At 35.6% G+C, this 22095-nt stretch overlaps 2 protein-coding genes across 2 annotated transcripts; both read right to left on the bottom strand.

The window, feature by feature from the left end:
• Positions 1 to 4495: 4495 nt before the first annotated feature.
• Positions 4496 to 7780, bottom strand: LOC123318064. The gene is made up of 2 exons (XM_044904755.1): positions 7438 to 7780; positions 4496 to 5676 (listed from the first exon to the last, which is right to left on the bottom strand). The coding sequence occupies exons 1-2, from the start codon at positions 7778 to 7780 to the stop codon at positions 5054 to 5056; spliced, it is 966 nt and encodes a 321-aa protein (XP_044760690.1). The 3' UTR covers positions 4496 to 5053.
• Positions 7781 to 7942: 162 nt separating this feature from the next.
• On the bottom strand, positions 7943 to 10198 carry LOC123317818. Its single transcript, XM_044904427.1, has one exon. The coding sequence runs from the start codon at positions 10196 to 10198 to the stop codon at positions 7943 to 7945; it is 2256 nt and encodes a 751-aa protein (XP_044760362.1).
• Positions 10199 to 22095: the final 11897 nt, after the last annotated feature.

Here is a 22095-nt window from a genome sequence, read left to right as displayed (position 1 = left end):
ATAATTGTTTTGGCCAGACGCCTCTAAGGAATAGAGCACTTCATGAAAATGTATTTAGAAATTCTTAATTGAATTTTTTTTTCAAAGAATATTCTGTTGAATGTGAATTATACCTTATTGAATGAACAATTATACCTTATTCGGTGTTCAAAATAGTCATTCACAATGATAAAATGTTTCAAAATTTATAATACCCAAATATGGATGGAGAAACTACGCTATCTTGAAACTAAAAATTAAAACTTGATCTTCAGAATGAATTTTTTTTTTCTATGGACAACTAGTTGTGTGAATAAAAACAAAGAAAGATATCGCGGGGTGTCAGATCTAGAGATCTAGCAGTCCAATGTTGGGACTGATAAATACTTTTGCTGGTGCATCAATATCATCAATGTTTCAATAACAATAAGACCAGACCAATCAATAGATTTCCATTAATCCAATAACGACTATAACGGAATCAGTGAGGAATTCGAAAGTGCATTTATGATACTTATTCGAAGTGCCAATCATTACCTTCACTGAAAGACCAAATGAGGTGAAAATCAATTCGGAAAATTACTTCAGGTCCACGTTGTCCATAAAAAGCGATTCATTCGACAAATATCAAGTTATAATTATTATTTTCATGATAGCGTAGTTTTTTGTTTCTATTCTTGTTCATTGTCAATAATAAAACTTATTATCACTGTAAATGACTTATCTGCACAACCAGATGTGCTATTAATATCAAAAACAAATGCAAGACATATATTGAGAAAGAAAAAATTCAGTTGAACATTTCCAATTCCATTTTTGGATTTCCACATTTGATTGGCGATCATATTCATCAATGAGGTGAAAATCAATTCGGAAACTTCAGGTCCACGTTGTCCATAAAAAGCGATTCATTCGGAAGATATCAAGTTATAATTATTATTTTCATGATAGCGTAGTTTTTTATTTCTATTTTTGTTCATTATCAATAATAAAGCTTATTATCACTGTAAATGACTTATCTGCATAACCAGATATGCTATAAATATCAGAAACAAATGCAAGACATATATTGAGAAAGAAAAAATTCAGTTGAACATTTCCAATTCCATTTTTAGATTTCCACATTTGATTGGCGATCATATTCATCCCATTAATTAATGTGAAGTAAAAGTCAATATGCAGCGCTGTTTTTTCCAAACGCATTTCACCACCAAACAATTATTCATTAAAAATGATCGACTGATAAGGCATAACAAAGTTTCATTGATTTTGAGAAAATCAATGCAGATACCTGAAAAATTCAAAATTATGACGAAAAACTACAAACAGAGTGTTTTGCATGAGTTTTAATTTGAATATAGCCTCAATGAGTCCGGTCCTGTGTTCGTCAACTTTTAATGTTCTGTTTTATTGAAACTTACATGAAGTTTAAGCAGATAATGAATTTTTATCCGAATCCAACTAAAATAGTTGGAGTTATAGCCGAACGAAAATTCGGGAAATTCGAATAAACCCCTCTGTATATCGGAAACGGAATGCCTAAGACACACATATGAGGTGTTTTTGAAATCAGCTCAATGCCCTCTATTCACGGTTTTCGTTTGTACGTTTACTTGTGAAACACCCCGTGTACTGAAAAATCGCAAAAGACTCCTCGAGCAATTAAGAAATGCCATTAAATCAAGGAGTTTCTCTTGATCCGCTATGATGAAAAATGTCAATATCCGGTTATTATTATTATTTGGGGTGATTCATCGAAAATCCCCAATATCTCGAAAATCAAGGCACTTTCACAGAACGTAAAATATATCTATCTGAACCGCCATAGAGTCCTCTACCCGCAGGTTCTATATTATCCATTCATTACGCCACACCCTGTATAATTATTATTATTATATCAATGTATTGAAAATAAACAGACATGAATACGAGCCAGTTGTTTTGTTGGAAGGTGAAGCTCCTCTTGCTGCAAACTTCTTTTAATTATTTTGACTACCATTCATGCAAGATGATTTTTTTTTGAAGAATTCAACATTCTTGTAATTATCCGTTCATTTCTTCAAGAGATACTCATTCCCTACCACCTTTGAGTATTCAACTCAATGCTAACACTCCATCAAATTCATTTCATCTTCGGGTTGATTTTTTTGAATTCTACAACTGATGTAACGTCTTCAACCTTCAGCCAAAGAAGATAAACAACAGTAACTTTCCTCAAGCTACTGATCACTTGTATTTTACATGTAAATAAATAGATTTGATAAGTCTTCAATCAGTTTGTATAAACGTCAATTATGTTCGTTACATATTTTCCACTTAATATTTTCCGAAGTGATTTGACATTGTGATGAAATACGTAATTAATGAGAGTCTCACGTAGAACGGACTACGTAGCACTGATTTAAAACTCAAAAATGTTTTGACAAGCGTCTTAACCCAACATTTTCGAACCATACCGAGTGAAAGGTATCCAATTTCCATGGCCAATCCAGTGCTAAAATAAAAGTAAATGAAGTATAGAAGCTGAAAGTGAAACGTATATCTTTGTTGATTCATTCGGGAAAAGCATTTTAATGGATTTCCTAATGTCGTGAATATAAAGCCCAAAAATTAGATTACTATTTCATACCAGAACAAATTCGGTAAAATTGTTTTTGGAATTGATCTTATATGTCACGAAAAATTTCATTGTCATGTATCATTCTTTTTGGGACCTATATGGTATTAAACTCCCCTATCGGACGAAGTATCGTAGATATAAGCATATTTATGCAAAACTGTCCAAATTCATTTACACCGAGATCACGAACCTTATCAATCAATTATTAGCGTATGAAGTTTATTAATATTAGTATCGTTCTCGAACTATTTACAGGTTTCAATATGTGTGAATGAATCGGAAGAGCAGCTGTATTCTATATATGAGTAGAATTCAAGCTGCCTTACTTTCTGTCCTCCTGAAATCTGGCAACGTTGCGGGAGGTGAGAGCGCACTACTAATAAGAAATATATGCGGAGGTAGTAAGGTCTGATTCGTTTGAAGAAAAATTTTTCGATAAAAATCTTTTCCCCTCTTTAGGTACCCCTGTTATTTACCTTCCCCACTACATATATAACCAAAAATTATTCCAATTATATAACTCCTTCACCCGGAGGTCAGGTCGCCCAATGAACTTAACGGAGGTCACAACGAACTACGAGTTCATATATATATATATATATATATATATATATATATATATATATATTCAGCTTCTATACTTCATTTACTTTTATTATAGCACTGGATTGGCCATGGAAATTGGATACCTTTCACTCTGTATGGTACGAAAATGTTGGGTTGAGACGCTTGTCAAAACCTTTTTGAGTTTTGAATCAGTGCTACTTAGTCCGTTCTAAGTGAGACTCTCAGTAATTACGTATTTAATCACAATGCCAAATCACTTCGGAAAATATTAAGTCGAAAATATGTAACGAACATAACTGACGTTTATACAAACTGATTGAAGACATACCAAATCTATTTATTTATATGGAAAATACAAGTGATCAGTAGTTTGAGCAGAGTTACTGTTGTTTATCTTCTTAGAATTAAAAAAAATCAACCCGAAGAATAAATGCATTTGATGCAGTGTTAGCGTTGAGTTGAATACTCAAAGGTGGTAGGGAATGGGTATCTCTTGAAGAAATGAACGGATAATCACAAGAATGTTGAATTCTTCCACAAAAATCATCTTGCGTGAATGGTAGTCTGAGTAGTCAAAATAATTAAAAGAAGTTTGAAGCAATAGGAGCTTCACCTTCAAAAAAAAACAACTGGCTTGTATTGATGTCTGTTTATTTTCAGTACATTGATAAAATAATAATAATTATACAGGCTGTGGCGTAATGAATGGATAATATGGAGCCTCCGGCTAGAGGACTCTATGACGGTTTAGATAAATATATTTTACGTTTTTTAAAAGTGCCTTGGTTTTCGAGATATTGTAGATTTTCGATTAATCACCCCAAATAATAATAATAACTGGATATTGACACTTTTCATCATAGCGGATCAAAAGAAACTCCTTGATTTAATGGCATTTTTCAATTGCTCCAGGAGTCTTTTGCGATTTTTCAGTACACAGGGTGTTTCACAAGTAAACGGACAAACGAAAACCGTGAATAGAGGGCATTGAGCTGAGTTCAAAAACAACTCATATGTGTGTCTTAGCTATTCCGTCTCCGATATACAGAGGAGTTTATTCAAATTTCCCGAATTTTCGTTCGGCTATAACTCCAAATATTTTAGTTGGATTCGGCTAAAAATTCATTATCCTCTTAAACTTTGTTAAATGTGTTCAATAACTCAAATGTTAATTAATTATATGACTGGAGAGAAAATATGGACGCGGGCCACTCGTCCTACAAACCACGAGGAAATGTCAGCGACACCTTTCACAGAGTGAAAAATAAAGGGAAAAATGTGAAGTAATAACCCGAACTTAAAGCAAGCCAACAACGCGTTGCACCTTACCTTATGGATTGAGATGATGGAGTCTGGAAGGGCCCTTCTTATCTGCATCCGCAGCTAACTCTTGAAGAACACCCAAAACCGCACAAACACCTTCTGCGCGTTTCAATCTATCGAAAACTATAGATATTTAGCGTTCACAGCGAAATATTTGTGATTTTCTCACGTATTTTATCCACTTTCGGAAAATTGCGTATCATGCGGAACACAGCGATTAATAATTAATTAGGACATCTGTTCGACCGTTCAATTTCGTCTTTTCAAAAAAACGTCACAGGCGAGCACCGCGCATATACGTGCACGCTTCACTCCGGCGCAAGACGTTGGCCAGCAGAAAAGTGAAAAACAACAAAAATGAAACTCGAAAAAGAAACAAAACAACTGTGAAAGGTCTCTAAAGCCAAATTTTAAATTAAGAATTCCGCGGTTACGGAACATACTCCCCCCCCAAGGGGAATATAATGAACCTTAACCCCAAAAAAAAAAAAAAAAATATGAGTTGCTTTAATTTGAGAAATTATTCTACGAGAAAAAAAAAATTGAAATCAAAGTATGTATTGTTCAGCGGACATCATCAGCGGTAGAACATGTTTCTAGTGGTAAGGGACTCAATTTGTTCAGAGGTCGTTGTATTATTCCGGATTTGGTTTTAACATCAGCCACACGGCAAACGCCATCTCGACCGGGAGTTAATTTTACAATTCGTCCGAGGTCCCACTTCAAGGGAGGAAGAATGTCATCTTTGATAAGTACAAGCGAACCCTCTATGGGCATATTAGAAGATTTCAACCATTTATTTCTCTGTTGCAAAGTATTTAAATATTCATTCTTCCATCGACGCCAGAAATGTTGAATCATTTGCTGAATTAGATGCCATTTTTTCAAACGATTTATTTTGACATTCGCATAATCGTCATCAGGAACGGCACTAAAGGGTTCTAATGTTAAGAAGTGCCCGGGAGTTAGCACTGACAGATCATTAGGATCTGAACTGATTGGTGTGAGAGGTCGAGAATTGAGCACAGCTTCTATTTGAACAAGAAGGGTATAAAATTCTTCATAATTTAAAATCTGATCACCGATTACCCTTTTGAGGTGAGATTTTACGGACCGGACCCCAGCCTCCCATAAACCTCCCATGTGTGGGGCGTGACCGGGTAAAAAGTGATGGGTAATTGCCTCATATTCAGCGCATTCTTGAACCAAGGCATTCAATTCTCTACTCGCACCGATAAAATTACTCCCTCGATCCGAATAAAGATGTGAGCATCTACCCCTCCGTGCTACAAACCTACGCAGCGCAGCAATAAAGGCATCCTTGCTTAGGTCCGAGACCAATTCCACGTGAATGGCCTTAGTCGACATACATACAAAAAGGCATACATAAGCTTTGGAAGTTTTAACACCCCGGTGTCTACTCATGGTAAGAAAGAAAGGACCGCAAAAATCTACACCCGCATGCGAAAATATCTTGGACGGAGAAACTCGAAAATTGGGCAGATCTCCCATAGCAGGCTGGGATAAAGCAGGATTAGTTTTCCAACACTTGATGCACTTTGAAATCTTGGAACGAATAACTTTCCGCGCAGAGAGAATCCAAAACTGCTGCGATAACAGGTAATACATAGTAGTGATACCTGCATGTAAATATTTCTTATGGAAAAAATCAATAAGCAGTTCAACAAGTCTAGATCGTGGGGGAAGCAAAAGGGGGTGTTTTTTATCGTATGATAAATGTGCATTGGAAAGTCTGCCACCTACCCTTATAAAGCCTTCAGAATCGATGAAGGCATTTAATTTCTTGAAATATTTTGGAAATCTTTTTGTTTCAAATATGTCTTGAAAATGTAATGTTTGTGTTCGCTTAACCAAAATCAATGTAGCGTTTTGGATGTCAGAATGAGTAAATGAATTGCCAACCTTAAATTTTCCTTTGACGTGATTAACGAATCTCATCATGTAACACAAGACTCTTCGAATAAATTCAAGACTTGAATGATTCAAAAGCAAGGAATCGATGAAATTCTCATCATTCACTGTAATAAGAACAGACCTACGTATCTCTTCTTGTGTTTCGAAATTATATTTGTATGCCCGGTTTTCACCCAATTGTAGAAATTCAGGTCCTCGAAACCAGAGTTCATTTTTATAAAGTTCAGATGGAAATAATCCGCGAGAGGCTAGGTCCGCAGGATTTTCACTCGATTTTACATGTGACCAAGAAGATACATCTATTCTTTCTTGAATAAAAGAAACACGGTTGCCAGCGAAAGTCTGCCATCTATGTGGAGACGAATTTAACCAAGCGAGTACAATCTCAGAGTCGGTGTAAGCTTGGATTAGTCTGAATTGCAGTTTATGGTCAAAAATTTTCTTAATCCATATCAAAAGCTTGGTAAGAAGTACAGAGCCGCACAATTCCAACCGAGGAATGCTAAGCTTTTTTGAACAAGGCGCTACCTTAGATTTACCGCACAAGAAAAAGGTTCCAAGGTTTTTTTCATTATTAACGACCCTGCAATACACTACAGCGCCATAACCACGTTCACTGGCGTCACAGAAACCATGCAGTTCTGCCATCCCATTATGAGGAATACTTATAAGACGATCAATGCGCACACGCGATAAGACAGACAGTTCGTTTCTATATTTGGTCCAAACTCGTATGACTTCATTTGGTGGCTTGGCATCCCAATCTAACCCTGCCAACCATATTTTTTGTATCAGATATTTACACATGAATGTTATAGGTGTCAGAAATCCCAAAGGGACAAAGATTCTAGCTAATTCGGACAATAATGTGCGTTTTGTACAACTTCGATCAAACTGAAAAGTATCAGTCTTTGGCTCCCAAATAAGTCCCAACATCTTAATTGACACGTTATCCTTCTGATCAAGAGAATGGGTATCCGATGAAGTGTGTTCCTCAGGAATGCAATTCAAAAATTCAGCGCTATTACTAGACCACTTCCGCAATTGAAAACCTCCCTTGGCTAACAGACTATTCAATTCGTCCTTTAACTCGAGCGCATTTTCCAGGGAATCACTGCCTGTACAAATATCGTCAATATAGGTCTCGTCTAATAAAGCCGTGGAAGCTGCCGCATACATCTTCCCTTCATCTTCTACTAATTGGCGAACAGTTCGTAGGGCCAGATAAGGCGCGCAGTTCAACCCAAAACATAAGACCCTAACGCGCAAATCCAATATCTCATCCTTAGGAGAAAAGCGAAATACTATGCGTTGATAATCTCTGTGGTTAGGATCTACCAAAATCTGGCGATACATCTATCTTATATCTGCAGTAAAACAAATTATGTGCAAACGAAATTTTAACAAGAGAGCGCCAATGTCGTTTTGTAATTTATTACCGACGTACAAACAATCGTTAAGCGATTCACTAGTTTTTGTTTTCGCGGAAGCGTTAAACACAACCCGTAATTTTGTTGTTTAATGATCGGGTTTAATAACCGCATAATGAGGTAAATAGAAAAATTTTAACCCGTCTCTCGGAGGGTCTACAATCTCCATTTGAGACAATTCGAGATATTCTCTGATAACAGCACAATACTGTTCATGAAATGCGGGATGACGCAAAAGACGTCGTTCTAAAGCGTAAAATCGTTGAAGTGCCAGTTCACGACATTGAGGAAAAATCGGATCTGTAACCTTAAACGGAAGAGGTACCACGTATCTGCCTGAGGTGGTTCGACAAACATTATTCTTAAAAATATCCTCACATTCACCTTCTGGAGGAGAGGTGACCGAGTCCGGTACTGTTTCTATTTCAAAAAACTGTTTCATTAAATTATCTAAAAAATCTTCAGAGATTGTGTTAAGGAAGGAATTGACCTGCAAGGCGATCGGTTCGTGTTCGATCCTTCCCAACAAGACGTAACCGAAAATAGTACGAAGAGCGTTAGGACCCCCATTGATTCCAGAAATTGTCTCATTCAACAAAAGATTGGCGAACACATCGCAGCCCAACAATATATCAACTTCACCCGGTACGTAATACTGCGGATCTGCCAGAGGCAGATCTTTTAAATACCCCCACGAAGTATTATCTAATCGATAAGTCGGCATTTTATCACATATTTTGGGTAAAATTACCGCGTCGATCGCCAAAACTAAATCTGAGTTACCAATAGGTCTAAGTTTAATTTGTGCTATTCCTTTGTTTACGACTCGCGTATTACCTACGCCATTTATAACCACAGAGGAAACCAATCGAGGAATATTCAGAGCGTTATAACATCCTCTCGATATTATAGAAATTTCTGAACCGGAATCTAGCAGTGCGCGAAATTTCTTTTGCGTTCCATCATATGTTTGCACCTCGACCATCGCCGTACCCAATATGACGCAGCGTGAGCGAGAACGTGGTGGGGTACGAGCGGTAAAAGAATGTTCTACGGACGTGGAGGGGCTAGGCGCCGACGCACCTTCCCGGTTTTGATCCGAATTAACCCCACTCGAATCTGTGACATGATTTCCAAATTTTTCAGTGTCCCAATGAAGCGTCGTGTGATGTTTTTTACTACCGCATTTACGACACGCTGACTTGGATTTACATCTATTCAATGTATGAAGACAACTTAAGCAAGAAAAACACAACGTTCGGCTTTTACAAAAGGCATATCTCTCCTTTTGTGTTTTATTCAAATATTCGCTACAAGTATAAAGATTATGACCTCCTGAGCACAATACACATTGGGGTGTCTTAACCTCTTTTCGCGTCAGAAAATTATGAGTTGGTTTCGAAGGGAATGATTTAGAAGCCTTCGAAATTGATTTTGGCATTGGGTTACTTCCAGATATATTCAACAGTCCATTACAATGTTTTTCTAAAAATGTAAATAGCGTTTTATATTCAGGAATAGATGTAGAACCATATTCCCTTTCGAATGCCCTAGCTGTTTCCGTATCTAAGCGTGATAACAACATATGAGTTAGAACGAAATCGCACTCTATGTCAACATTCATATTTTTCAGACTTTGTAAATTTATGGAAAATGTATCCAATAACTTCCGCAGTGAATGAGGATCTTCTGACTTTAAAGGAGCGAAATTTTCTATTGGCAGCCAATAAGAACGAGCTTGAGCTCGAGGATTGGTATAACGAGTAACCAAAGTTTCATAAGCGGTTTTATAATTCTCGGTTGTGGCTTTCAGATGTTTTATTAATTCTAAAGGAGTACCGGTCAGCGAAGAAATCAAATAATTGAATTTTTCCACGGGCTTGAGCGCTGAATTAGTATGAACTAAAGCATCGAACATATCCTTGAATCCAGGAAAATCTCTAATATCTCCGGAAAATCGTTGCAAATCGATCTGCGGTAGTTTTACATGCGGAATATCAACATTAGTTTGATCACCTGAAGAACCTGCATAGCTCAAATGAGACGCTACATCGAATAATTCCGCATAAATGGATTTGATGTCATAAAACATTTCTAAGAAATCACTTTTAACTGAATCTTCGGCGTTCAGGTCTGCCTCTTTATCCGCGGCTAATAACGATAGAACGGAACTGTGACTTCTATTAAACTCGTCACTCAAATCCTTGAGAGAAGTATATCGAACCTTGAATTTGATACGAAATCCAGCGTCCCCTTTGGCGGAAAGGGCCAAGTTATGTATAACTTGTATTTCCTTCACACAACTGAGTCTTAAAGCGATCATTTTTCGTAACTTATCTGCCATTTTGTGCGTGCAACAATAACAATATGATGATTAGCGTGTGCGATTTTGTGCAACCTCTGAACAAATCTAATTTATGTCAAGCGATAAATTGACGGAACGTCAATTCTTCAAAACCATGCGCAATGATGACAATTACAATCTTAACGGATGTCGGCTGAACATATACATATGTTGCGGAGATATGAAAATCAAGATGTCCAAAGAAACAAAGAGAATAAATTTAAATTCTGATCAGTAAATTTTTTGAAATGAATACGTTAAATTTTTCATTGTATGAATGAAAAATTTCTCCAAATTCACCTATGCATGAATCTGAAGCGATCAGTGATCAGCGCTAGCGAAACTTCAAAAAAATAGAAATTAAATCAATCTGATGGCAAGAAAAAATACTATTTCATCGAAGCTTGAAGGAAAAGGGCCTTAATATCCGGCTCTGAAGGACCATAATAAATGTGTTCAATAACTCAAATGTTAATTAATTATATGACTGGAGAGAAAATATGGACGCGGGCCACTCGTCCTACAAACCACGAGGAAATGTCAGCGACACCTTTCACAGAGTGAAAAATAAAGGGAAAAATGTGAAGTAATAACCCGAACTTAAAGCAAGCCACCAACGCGTTGCACCTTACCTTATGGATTGAGATGATGGAGTCTGGAAGGGCCCTTCTTATCTGCATCCGCAGCTAACTCTTGAAGAACACCCAAAACCGCACAAACACCTTCTGCGCGTTTCAATCTATCGAAAACTATAGATATTTAGCGTTCACAGCGAAATATTTGTGATTTTCTCACGTATTTTATCCACTTTCGGAAAATTGCGTATCATGCGGAACACAGCGATTAATAATTAATTAGGACATCTGTTCGACCGTTCAATTTCGTCTTTTCAAAAAAACGTCACAGGCGAGCACCGCGCATATACGTGCACGCTTCACTCCGGCGCAAGACGTTGGCCAGCAGAAAAGTGAAAAACAACAAAAATGAAACTCGAAAAAGAAACAAAACAACTGTGAAAGGTCTCTAAAGCCAAATTTTAAATTAAGAATTCCGCGGTTACGGAACAAACTTGTAAGTTTCAATAAAAGAGAACATTAAAAGTTGACGAACACAGGACCGGACTCATTGAGACAATATTCAAATTTAAACTCATGCAAAACACTCTGTTTGTAGTTTTTTTCGTCATAAATTTGAATTTTTCAGGTATCTGCATTGATTTGCTCAAAATCAATGAAACTTTGGTATGCCTCATCAGTGGATTATTTTTAATGAATAATTGTTTGGTGGTGAAATGCCTCTGGAAAAAACAGCGCTGCATATTGACTTTTACTTCACATTAATTAATGGGATGAATATGATCGCCAATCAAATGTCGAAATATAAAAATGGAATTCGAAATGTTCAACTGAAGTTTTTCGTTCTCAATATATGTCTTGCATCTGTTTTTGATATTTATAGCATATCTGGGTATTCAGATAAGACATTTACAGTGATAATAAGCTTTGATATTGATAATGAACAAAAAAGGAAATAAAAAACTGCGCTATCATGAAAATAATAATTATAACTTAATATCTTCTCAATGAATCGCTTTTTATGGACATCGTGGAACTGAAGTAATTTTCCGAACTGATTTTCACCTCATTTGGTGTTTTAGTGAAGGTAATGATTGGCACTTCGAATAAGTATGATGAATGCACTTTCGAACTCTTCACTGATTCCGTTAAAGTCATTATTGGATCTATGGAAATCTATGGATTGGTCTGGTCTTATTACAATTTGTTATTGAAACATTGATGATATTCATGCACCAGCAAAAGTATTTATCAGTATTTCAGGTCATTTCATTAGAAGGGTAGGACCCCAACATTGGAATGCTAGATATCCAGGTCTGACACCCCGCGATTTCTTTCTTTGTTTTTATTCACACAACTAGTTGTCCATAGAAAAATAGATTCATTCTGAAGATCAAGTTTTAATTTTTAGTTTCAAGATAGCGTAGTTTCTCCATCCATATCTGGGCATTATAAATTTTGAAACATTTCATCATTGTGAATGACTATTTTGAAGACCGAATAAGGTATAATTGTTGAACACATTCAACAGAATATTCTTTGAAAAAAAAATTCAATTAAGAATTTCTAAATACATTTTCATGAAGTGCTCTATTCCTTAGAGGCGTCTGACCAAAACAATTATTTCTAGAATATGATCAACAGGTGGGACAACTCAAAAATCAATTCATTTTGGGACAATAATAATGCAGATAACAAAAAAGTTAAAATTATGATTAAAAAACTACATACACGGTATTTTTATGAGTTTGAAGTGAAGTAAAGCCTCACTGAGCCCGGTCCTGATTTTTTTCGAATTTTAATGCTCTGTTTCAATGAAATTAACAACTCAAGGCTAAATGTAAATTTTCAGTCGACTTGATCAAGAATTTCAGGAGTTATAGCCAAACGGAAATTCGAGAAATTTAAAGAAACCCCGAAGAAACTTGTATATAGGGTGCCCCAAAACTATTGAATCAAACGTCACACCACGATAGAGCAGATCAAATACTATCGAATGACACCAACATTAGTTGAGCGAAAATGTACGGTTTCTGAGAAAACCTGACCTAAAGTTGCCGATTTTCGAACTATTTTTTCAATCACAAGGCCAATTTGTGATTGAGGATAGCGTTTTTCTCCCATATTATCACCCGTGTTTATTCTGAGTATCAAAAATCATGTAGTAAAAACAATTGTTTCAATTTACCTTTACTCAGGTTATGGTTATCGATTAACTACTTAAAATAATTTGAATTAGGGGAGATATAACAATAATCTTAGTTCAATATAATTTAATATCGATTTCCGTTTTCACAAACTGGCCCTGTTATTGAGAAAAATAGTTCGAAAATCGCAACTTTAGGTATTTTAATAAAATTCTGATTATTCTGGAAACGGTACATTTTCGTCGTACCAATGTTGGTGTCATTCGATAATATTTGGTTTACTCTATCGTGGTGTGACGTTTGATCCACTAGTTTTGGGACATCCTGTATATGGGGTGATTTTGAACTCAGCTCAATGCCCTCTATTCACGGTTTTCATTTGTCTGTTTACTTGTGAAACACCCTGTACCTCCTTGTACCGTCATATGAAAATTCAAATTCTTCTTGTTGTGAGAAACGTTCAGCCCATCATCTGTTTACTGCAAAACACGTGTTAACGCTGATATGAAGGGTTCAAACTTTTCTACCTGATTCGGGCTTTTTAGGAACGAATTGCTCAAGATGCCGAGTTCGAGTAATATTTCGTTTTGCGTGTTATATTGGATAAAATTGAATTTATTCCATGGAAGATTCGAAAATAATTGATGTCTAGAATGCTCCAGAATGATGAAAATTTTCAGATTCCATTGAAACTCTTGCGAAAATTATTTCGTATATTGTCAAGTTTAGATTTTAATTCATTCAGAACTTTGAGTTCGGCAAATAATGATGTGAATAATTCAATATTCTATTTGCCTCAAGAATCGAAACTTTTCGGGAAACGATTCATTTAATGATTAGATGACGAATAAATCAAAAAATTATGTGTGTTGATATTATATTTTCATTCTTTGAAGAATATTTAGAATAATGAAGTTCAACAAAAGATACGAACAAGATTCAATTCAATTAGCCTCATGATCCGAAACATTTCAGAATTTATTTCGTATTTAGATGATCCGTTGTTCACAATACGACTGTCAATTTAGGACCAATTATAGAACGATTTAATTAATAGATCAATAGCTTTCGAAAAAGTAGGTCAGTCTATAAACTGACAACTCATTTCGTCAAATGACGGATTTCAGTATCAGACTGCTACATAGTACATATAATGAGAGTTCAAAAAAATTTGTATAGACTACAGAATTTAGATGGTTGATATTATGTGTCGCTGATAGTCAATCACATTTCCTTCAGCGCAGTTGTTGTTTTGAAGAAAAAGTAATGGATTCTCGCAAAATCCGAAACTCTTCGGGATTAAAGTTTATCCTAGATAGATTTTGACATTTCAGTTCATTTCTGTCATGTTAATCTAGAATCATCTTAAATCTTGGCCTAATCCTAAACTGAATAACCGAGCCTTATAGTAATAGCAACGTAGCATTAATTAAGTCAGTATATTATTGGAATAATACTAATTTTTTATAGCGGAGAATAGTGGTTTTTAGCCTCGGTATTCACGAAATTCATTTTATTATGTTTTTTTAAGGTGAATCGGCCCGAAATCTTGGATCCCCCGACCTGCTAGTTTCGTAAACTTCTATGACAATAGCATAATAACTCAAATTTCAACATTTTAACACAACTTTTTGAATTTAAGTTAGAGACACATTAAAAAAATCGATAGCAAGTTACCGCCTAAACTACGAGCTTGCCGAAGTTGAAACTGGTACCAATCTACTCAGTGCTTCATAATATGTATAGTTTTATGACTCAGTGTTTTTCAGAACCTGTAACAAAAAATTAAAAACTGTAAACTCGTCATCCCCTTCCAAAGGCTGTATCTTGGAAGAGCTGTCGATTTGGAAAAAAATTTAAAGGAACTACCCCCGCTTATTTTCATTGAGGAAGCATCTCCCTTAGTCCTTCGCAACAAAAATTTCAATTGCACCTGATTTGTTAATTATAAGAATCATCATTTATTTTGAATAATAAAACTTCATGCGAAAACACTTGAATTAACTTTTGTCTTTCTCCATTCATCATGCGTCCATCATAGTGTCCGCTGTTCATTATAGCTTTTGGGAATTTACCAATCAATCATATGTATCCGAGTATGTATCTATATTATTAACTTCATTTTGTAGATTCATCATGTCTTGACAAAAATATGGTTGCAATTTCAAAATATTTTGATTCGAGGCCTTCAAAAAGACTTCAATTTTGTTCATTTTTTCCCTTACAGCCTGTATGATCTATCGAAAAATGCAAATCTGTTTTGGATAATTCTTCATAAAATCTTACTTGTTTCGATATAATTGGTAATTTTCTTTATGATACATCCCTAAAAAATTTAAACCAGAGAGATGGTACAAGATATTCAAATTTTCGGGAAAATCCAATAATTTAACATAATCGATAATAAAACAGATGTTTCTGAGCAAAGGATTCCTCAAAATCATTGAGCAATCCGATTTAAGAAAAATATATAGAGAGTGTTCCATTTGAAATAACACAACAATGTCCAACATTCGGTTTAGCTGACGTTGTTCATTTCTGTGATATTGTAAAATTTGTTGCATTTTTTCTCTTGATTCTGAAATTAAAATTTTCGGAATGGCTCGTTGTCCTTGAATATTCATCACCATTTACATCTGAATATTTGGCTTGATATGAAAGAAGTTCAACGGATGCATAGATACACTCGATGAAATATAAACAGTCATAATCCCATTCGAGAGAGCCAAGATTGGTTTTCTTTCACGTGATTCTTTCCCCTACAGAAGAATGCGATAAAAAATCGTTGAGATATGCCGCCTGGATTGCAATTATGGAGGAGATAGCGCGCTGCGCCTCTCTACAGTTAATTCCTCCGTATACTTATATTCCGCCTGTCTACATCTGCTTTGAAAATACAACGTTGCCATTTTCGGAGGTGCTAACGAGCAAAGAGTCGCCCACAGCAATTCTTCGATATACAGCTCAGCACACTAGCGCCAGTGATATACACTCGAACTAAAAGATTGTTCAGTACATATACGGGGTGCGTTGTGACCTCAAAACGATTTTTTGATATGTTGGTCCCTGAATCCTCCTGAATCTAACAAGCTAAAAAACAAGGCAAAACGTTGTCACCTCCGATATATATATATATATATATATATATATATATATATATATATATATATATATATATATATATATATATATATATATATATATATATATATATATATATATATATATATATATATATATATATATATATATATATATATATATATATATATATATATATATATATATATATATATATATATATATATATATATATATATATATATATATATATATATATATATATATATATATATATATATATATTTATATAATTATATATATATATATATATATATATATATATATATATTTACATCTGGCATACTTTATTGCGTCCTTTCAAAAAGCAACCTTATTGCGTCTCCCAGAAATACGCTACCTAGGTGGAATCTGATCGAAGTATATTAATCTACGCAAAAAATTACGTAGTTTGGTCGTTTCAGATCTCAAATATCTTTATTAATAAAGAAGTTGATATACGCACATTATTGCGTCCTTTCATGGTCCTACCATTAGTGCGTCCGGCGTATATTTTGTTTTCATATGTAGCACAATGCTGCGTCCGAATTTTATTCAATCTTTCACCATTAGCATGTTGTTGCGTCCAGCGTAGTTGCCATATATGTTTTAGAATCTGGTACAGTAGGATGATTCGAACTCGATGACGTGATCGTATTATAACATTGGCTACAGTTATTACAACTTTCATTTTTCAAAACACCTCTATATTTATGATGGCTATCATTTTAGTTTGTGGACTGCTCACTTGGGGAATCGTATTTCAGAAAGTTTCAAACACTCTTTAAGTGTCTTTTTGTCAAGAAGAGCTTTAGTGATTATGTAATAATTTTTAAAACGTTATACAGGGTGGCCATTTGAAAACGAAACAGACGAGATTACAGACGAAATAAATTTTTTCAATAGAAATGCTCGGACAGGTCGATTTCTGTTTCGAGGGGGACAACTTAAGATGTAGGTTACGGACGCATAGCGCTTCAACTCTTGCTACTACAACCCTCACCTCCAATTTTTGAATAGGGAAGATGGGGTGAGTGATACCTCATTTGAAAGGTATTTTTATACTGATTTCAGCACAGTAATTGTTTTTTCATTTAATGCATTAGTTCTCGAAATATTCTTAACTGAGTATTTGAAAATGAAGTGGTGTTTTCATGGCACTTGTAGTGTTTTTTTTGTGAAAATCGACATTTTGAGCTTCAAAACAACCATGACTGTGGCTTCCTTCCTCCAATCCACTGACATAGAAATCTTCAATCAAGATGTCGAACAAACAAAGCGTATTGCGAAGGAGCTCAATCTTGCTGAAACTCAATCTAAATTATCTTCGATATAATTTGCAGTATTTCCAATAACATGCGTTAACACTTGATCGATAGAAATCTCCAAAAAGTCCAAATACGTACATATCTCTAATCAGATTACCAGGTAAGAAAATCAAATCATTAATGATGCCACAGAAATATTCCAGTCCCAATGCGTGAAACGATTTCCGACTTAATTATGAAGTATTTTCTCAGTTGGCTTCAATAATGTTTTCATTTTGTTGATTATTGAATTCATATCTTTTTCAAAGAAATGAGAATCGATAATTTTTTATTTATTACGAACAGATCATGAAGTTGGCTTACTGGTTCTTTGACATGTGAATTATTCTTAGTTTTGAATCGAGACTTGTATGTGTTCTAATTCATTGTTCGACATGGTTTATTCATTTGCAGAGCGGGTGGAAATAATTTCACTTTTTTTTGCAAACAATCAATGTGCGAATAGAACCGCAGAATTCTTCAATCAACGACATTCAGATAAACATGATTTTTCACAAAAAAACACTACAAGTGCCATGAAAACACCACTTCATTTTTAAATACTCAGTTAAGAATATTTCGAGAACTAATGCATAAAATGAAAAAACAATTACTGTGCTGAAATCAGTATAAAAATACCTTTCAAATGAGGTATCACTCACCCCATCTTCCCTATTCAAAAATTGTGGGTGATGGTTGAAGCGCTATGCGTCCGTAACCTACATCTTAAGTTGTCCCCCTCGAAACAGAAATCGACCAGTCCGAGCATTTCTATCGAAAAAATTTATTTCGTCTGTAATCTCGTCTGTTTCGATTTCAAAGGGCCACCCTGTATATTTCATTTTCGTTTTTTTTTTTATAACAAATGAATGTGAGAAAGTAGTGCTCTGGAGATAACTTAAATTAGGAATGCATTAACTGCACAGTTGTTAGTTTATCCTACGTTCATCCTACAAACAATTTGGCAGTCTGGAGAGTCAACTACTCTCTCAGGGTAGTTAAATGGACGGCAAATGAGATTCTCGAGTTCGATAGAAGAGTTTGAATATGAATCGTAGCTTGCATCCTAGCTCTTCGATATACAAGGACTCTCTTTGCTTATAGGAAGACAAAACCATTGAGCATATCCTCAGTGGCTGCCCAGCGGCAGACAAGGTTCGCTCAGGCTGGTTCTAGGGGAACTCATGTTTGCAATACCAACATTATACACAAAAGTTGGAAATGGAATAAGATTATTGAGAGGTCAAGACCCTCTCAAGGGAATAGTAGCTCATCATAAAATCAGAGTCAAAGAGCTGGAGTGCTTTGGAGAAGCTAATATCCGACATATGAATCGATCTTAAGCTAGTAGGAAAATCTATCACGCCAGCAGAACAAAAGATATTAGAAAGCCAGATTAGACAAGCAAAACTGGAGTTTTCATTCGAATATCATATGAGTAAACATATACTTTATATTATATATTTCAAGAGATTGAAAGACCATAACTTGCTGTAAAAATCATCTTCTGCTTTTCTGGAGTCGGCTGAGCTGATGTCGGAAATGGGAGGATTTGTTCATCAAGATGGAGTGATACTAGATACTAGAATACTAGGTAGTATAAGAAGAAGTGGTCACCTCAACATCTTGCAGGGCTAGCCGTGATCGACGAAAACTCTTATGCACATCTTGTCCGCTTGCATAATTCATACTTTATCAGGGTATATAGAGAGACACAATGCGAATTCCTTACTTCCATCTGAGAGAAGTTTATGGCATAGACAAATAACCAAAGCTCTCATTTGTACCTCCAAAGATCAAACAGTTTTTGAGAATGATAAAGCTCGCATATATTGCAATTAGGCAAAGCGTGTATATACACGCAATAAAGTTCTGCCAGGAAAAGAGCTCTAAGAATTTCTTGTGTTGTATTCCCTTCGCTGCCAAAAATAATGTGGTAGTGAACGAAGAAGAGAAAAGTGAAAAATACAAAGGATCAATGTTCGAACAGGGGGTTTCATATACAGGGCATAAAGTTTGAATGGTAATTCTGATTGAAGAATTTTTAGATGTGAGAACTAACTACGTTACTGAATTGGAGATTATTTTGGCCTGCAGAACTCTCCCAGAATGAAGAACTATCTCAAGAACGTGGGGACAACACCTGGTTCTGTCACTAGGGCAAGAAAAGGGGTTCTGGACGTGACAATGGTCAACGCAGCTTCCAGAAGAAGTGTTAAAGCTTGGGAAATGGTGACCAAACCATCAATCTCTGACCATAGGATAATCGAATATAAAATAACAGAAGAGGAACTTATCCACCATTAAGATCCATCTGAAGCAAAACTTACAACAGTTCGAAACTAATTGGCCAAACGTCTCGCATTACGATCTGGAACAAAAAGTCGATCAGGGAATTTTAGGGGCCTTCCACTCCAGTTATCCACTCCCGGAAGTTTGAACAAGTGAGGATGCATCTAATGAATCCTATTCGTGCATGGGCTCATGCCGACGATTTTAAAATCTTTGGTGATTTAGGCTCTATTGAAAACTGCGTTTCCTGCAGCGTGCTTTGTGGACTCATTCTTGATTTGGTGTGGCAGAAATCAACTACCATTAACCTTTTTGGAGTGCAATGTCGCCACGTACACCAGGAAAAAGAATTATTTACTGTATAGTTATAGTCTTGATGGCAGCGTCCTGAGCAAAAAAACGGAGATAAAAGATCTTGGCTTTGTTTTGATCAAAGTTTTACATTTTTTCCTCATGTTAATCATTTACTTGGTACTAGGCCAAGATTGTATGAATTCATCGTGCGTAATAGCAGATATTTTCTGATCCGGAATCCATGATTTTGCTGTTCAATACATTTGTGACGAGCAAACTGGAGTTTGGATGCATTGCTTGGAACCCAATATACGATTGCCATACACATCACAATGATATACATATATTCCGAGAGCTGGCGACAAAAATCGGAAAGAGTTTTGTAATGGCTCATTATTAAATATGAGCTAATTTTGATGGTGTATATGAATCAGCACCCACGCTAAAAGGTCAGGTAGTGGAACATCTGACGGCGACGCTCTTCGATTTATATAAAATTACAATATCCGTACTTTGGGGTGACTGCTGACTGCCTCTCTTCTATTGATATTTGGTCTGAATATTTTACTCACAAATAATAATATATGATATTTGAGCAGTAAATGCAGTTTCAGCGAATACAATTCTTTTGAAACAACATCGACAAGGCAGCAACTTATGTGGTATACTGACACACCGCGTTTTACTAAAATGAGATCTGACCACTTTTTCAAGTTTTCTGTTCTATGAACTATCGACAATTTTCAATCATTACAAAATACTTGCAGAGTGTGTTGTAATTTCATATACCTACATCAAAGCGCGTCGCCGCTAGGTGTTCTACTACCTGACTTTGAGAGTGGGTGCTGAGTTATGTACACCCTCAATACTAAATCATATTAAATTATGCGTCGGTACAAAACTTTTGCCGAATTTCGTTGCCAGCTCTCGAACTAATGGAGGCTGTTCAGAGAAGTTTTTTCGAGTAAGATCATGCTGTTTTGTTGAATAAATTCGGTGCAGTTAAGCTTGATGTCCTACTCGCTAGAGTAGGATTTCATGTAGGACGCCCAAGTTCTAGACCCGTACGCTTGTTCAACCTTACTACTCCCAGAACAAATATATTGTTTCAGTCATCTGTGTAGAATATGATTTGTTCTAAATTCAATCAGATCTCGCATCTCTGTGATATACACTTTGACAGACAGTCCTTATTAATTAATATATTACAAGGACACTACATATATACAAGTGTGGTAATGTCACTTCTAATCCCACAGCTCACAGAATACAAAAGGTCATGGCAAAAGGAGTAATCAACCCCACAATATCGCTCAATAAGCCAGACGGATAATTCACCGAAGGAGAACAGGAACGATCTTTCAGTTTTCCCAAAACAACCTTCACAGGTAGTAAACCCATAACTAGAATCGATACAGCAATATAGACCAAGAATCCTCGTAAGGAAGATTGGGATATTTAAAAGACGATGTTTGGAGTGGGCAATGAACACCTTCAATCTATATAGATCACCAGAAGTGTGAAGAAAAATCCTAGAAGATATTCGTCTTCTGAAGATAACCAGAAGCTGCTTAGAATGAGTCATATACACTGAAAATGGAGAAGGACAAAAGTTCCCTTCACACCAAAATGAAGACCCACAATCTTCGAGAACAATTAATTCAACAGCGTTTCTATTGAAGACGATGAAGAAAGTAGTAGATAACAACATAAGAACATAGAACCTGGAGAATATACCAATTCACAAATGCCAGATGGCCTACAGGACGACCGATCAACAAAAACTGCTCTGTATGACCGTATTACTCTTTAGCTAGGTTCCTGGTCCCTCGGGAACTAGAGGAAATGAAGAGGCAAATACACTTGCCTCTAGCAACAAAGGAAGTTGACGTTTATTCATCCAGTGGAATAAAAAAATTTTAATTCACAAGTGAAATGAGATGACATTAGCATAAGCGGATAAAGCGATACCTTTCATGTCAATTTATAAATCCGATAATTCTCTGGTGTTATCGTTTGAATTCTAATTGAAGTGGAATAAAATTCACGTGAGTTATAATTTTTTTTTCATTCGAAAAAATAATAATGACAATATCAGTCAAAAGAACACAATAAGGGCACTTCAATCGGACCTGCTATTTCTCTAGAGACAGAATCCAATT

This window comes from Coccinella septempunctata, chromosome 7 (genome assembly GCF_907165205.1).
Source record: "Coccinella septempunctata chromosome 7, icCocSept1.1, whole genome shotgun sequence".
NCBI classification, from domain to species: Eukaryota; Metazoa; Arthropoda; class Insecta; order Coleoptera; family Coccinellidae; genus Coccinella; species Coccinella septempunctata.
The sequence above is the reverse complement of the archived record's forward strand: the minus strand, read 5'-3'. Positions and strand labels throughout refer to the sequence as shown.

Excerpts from the sequence above, each read along its gene's own strand:
- LOC123318064 (XM_044904755.1), bottom strand. The coding sequence starts at position 7,780 with ATGTATCGCCAGATTTTGGTAGATCCTAACCACAGAGATTATCAACGC. Across the intron at positions 5,677-7,437 it reads GTCTAGTAATAGCGCTGAAT|ATGAGGCAATTACCCATCAC; the intron begins TTTTGAATTGCA and ends AATGCGCTGAAT.
- LOC123317818 (XM_044904427.1), bottom strand. The coding sequence starts at position 10,198 with ATGGCAGATAAGTTACGAAAAATGATCGCTTTAAGACTCAGTTGTGTG.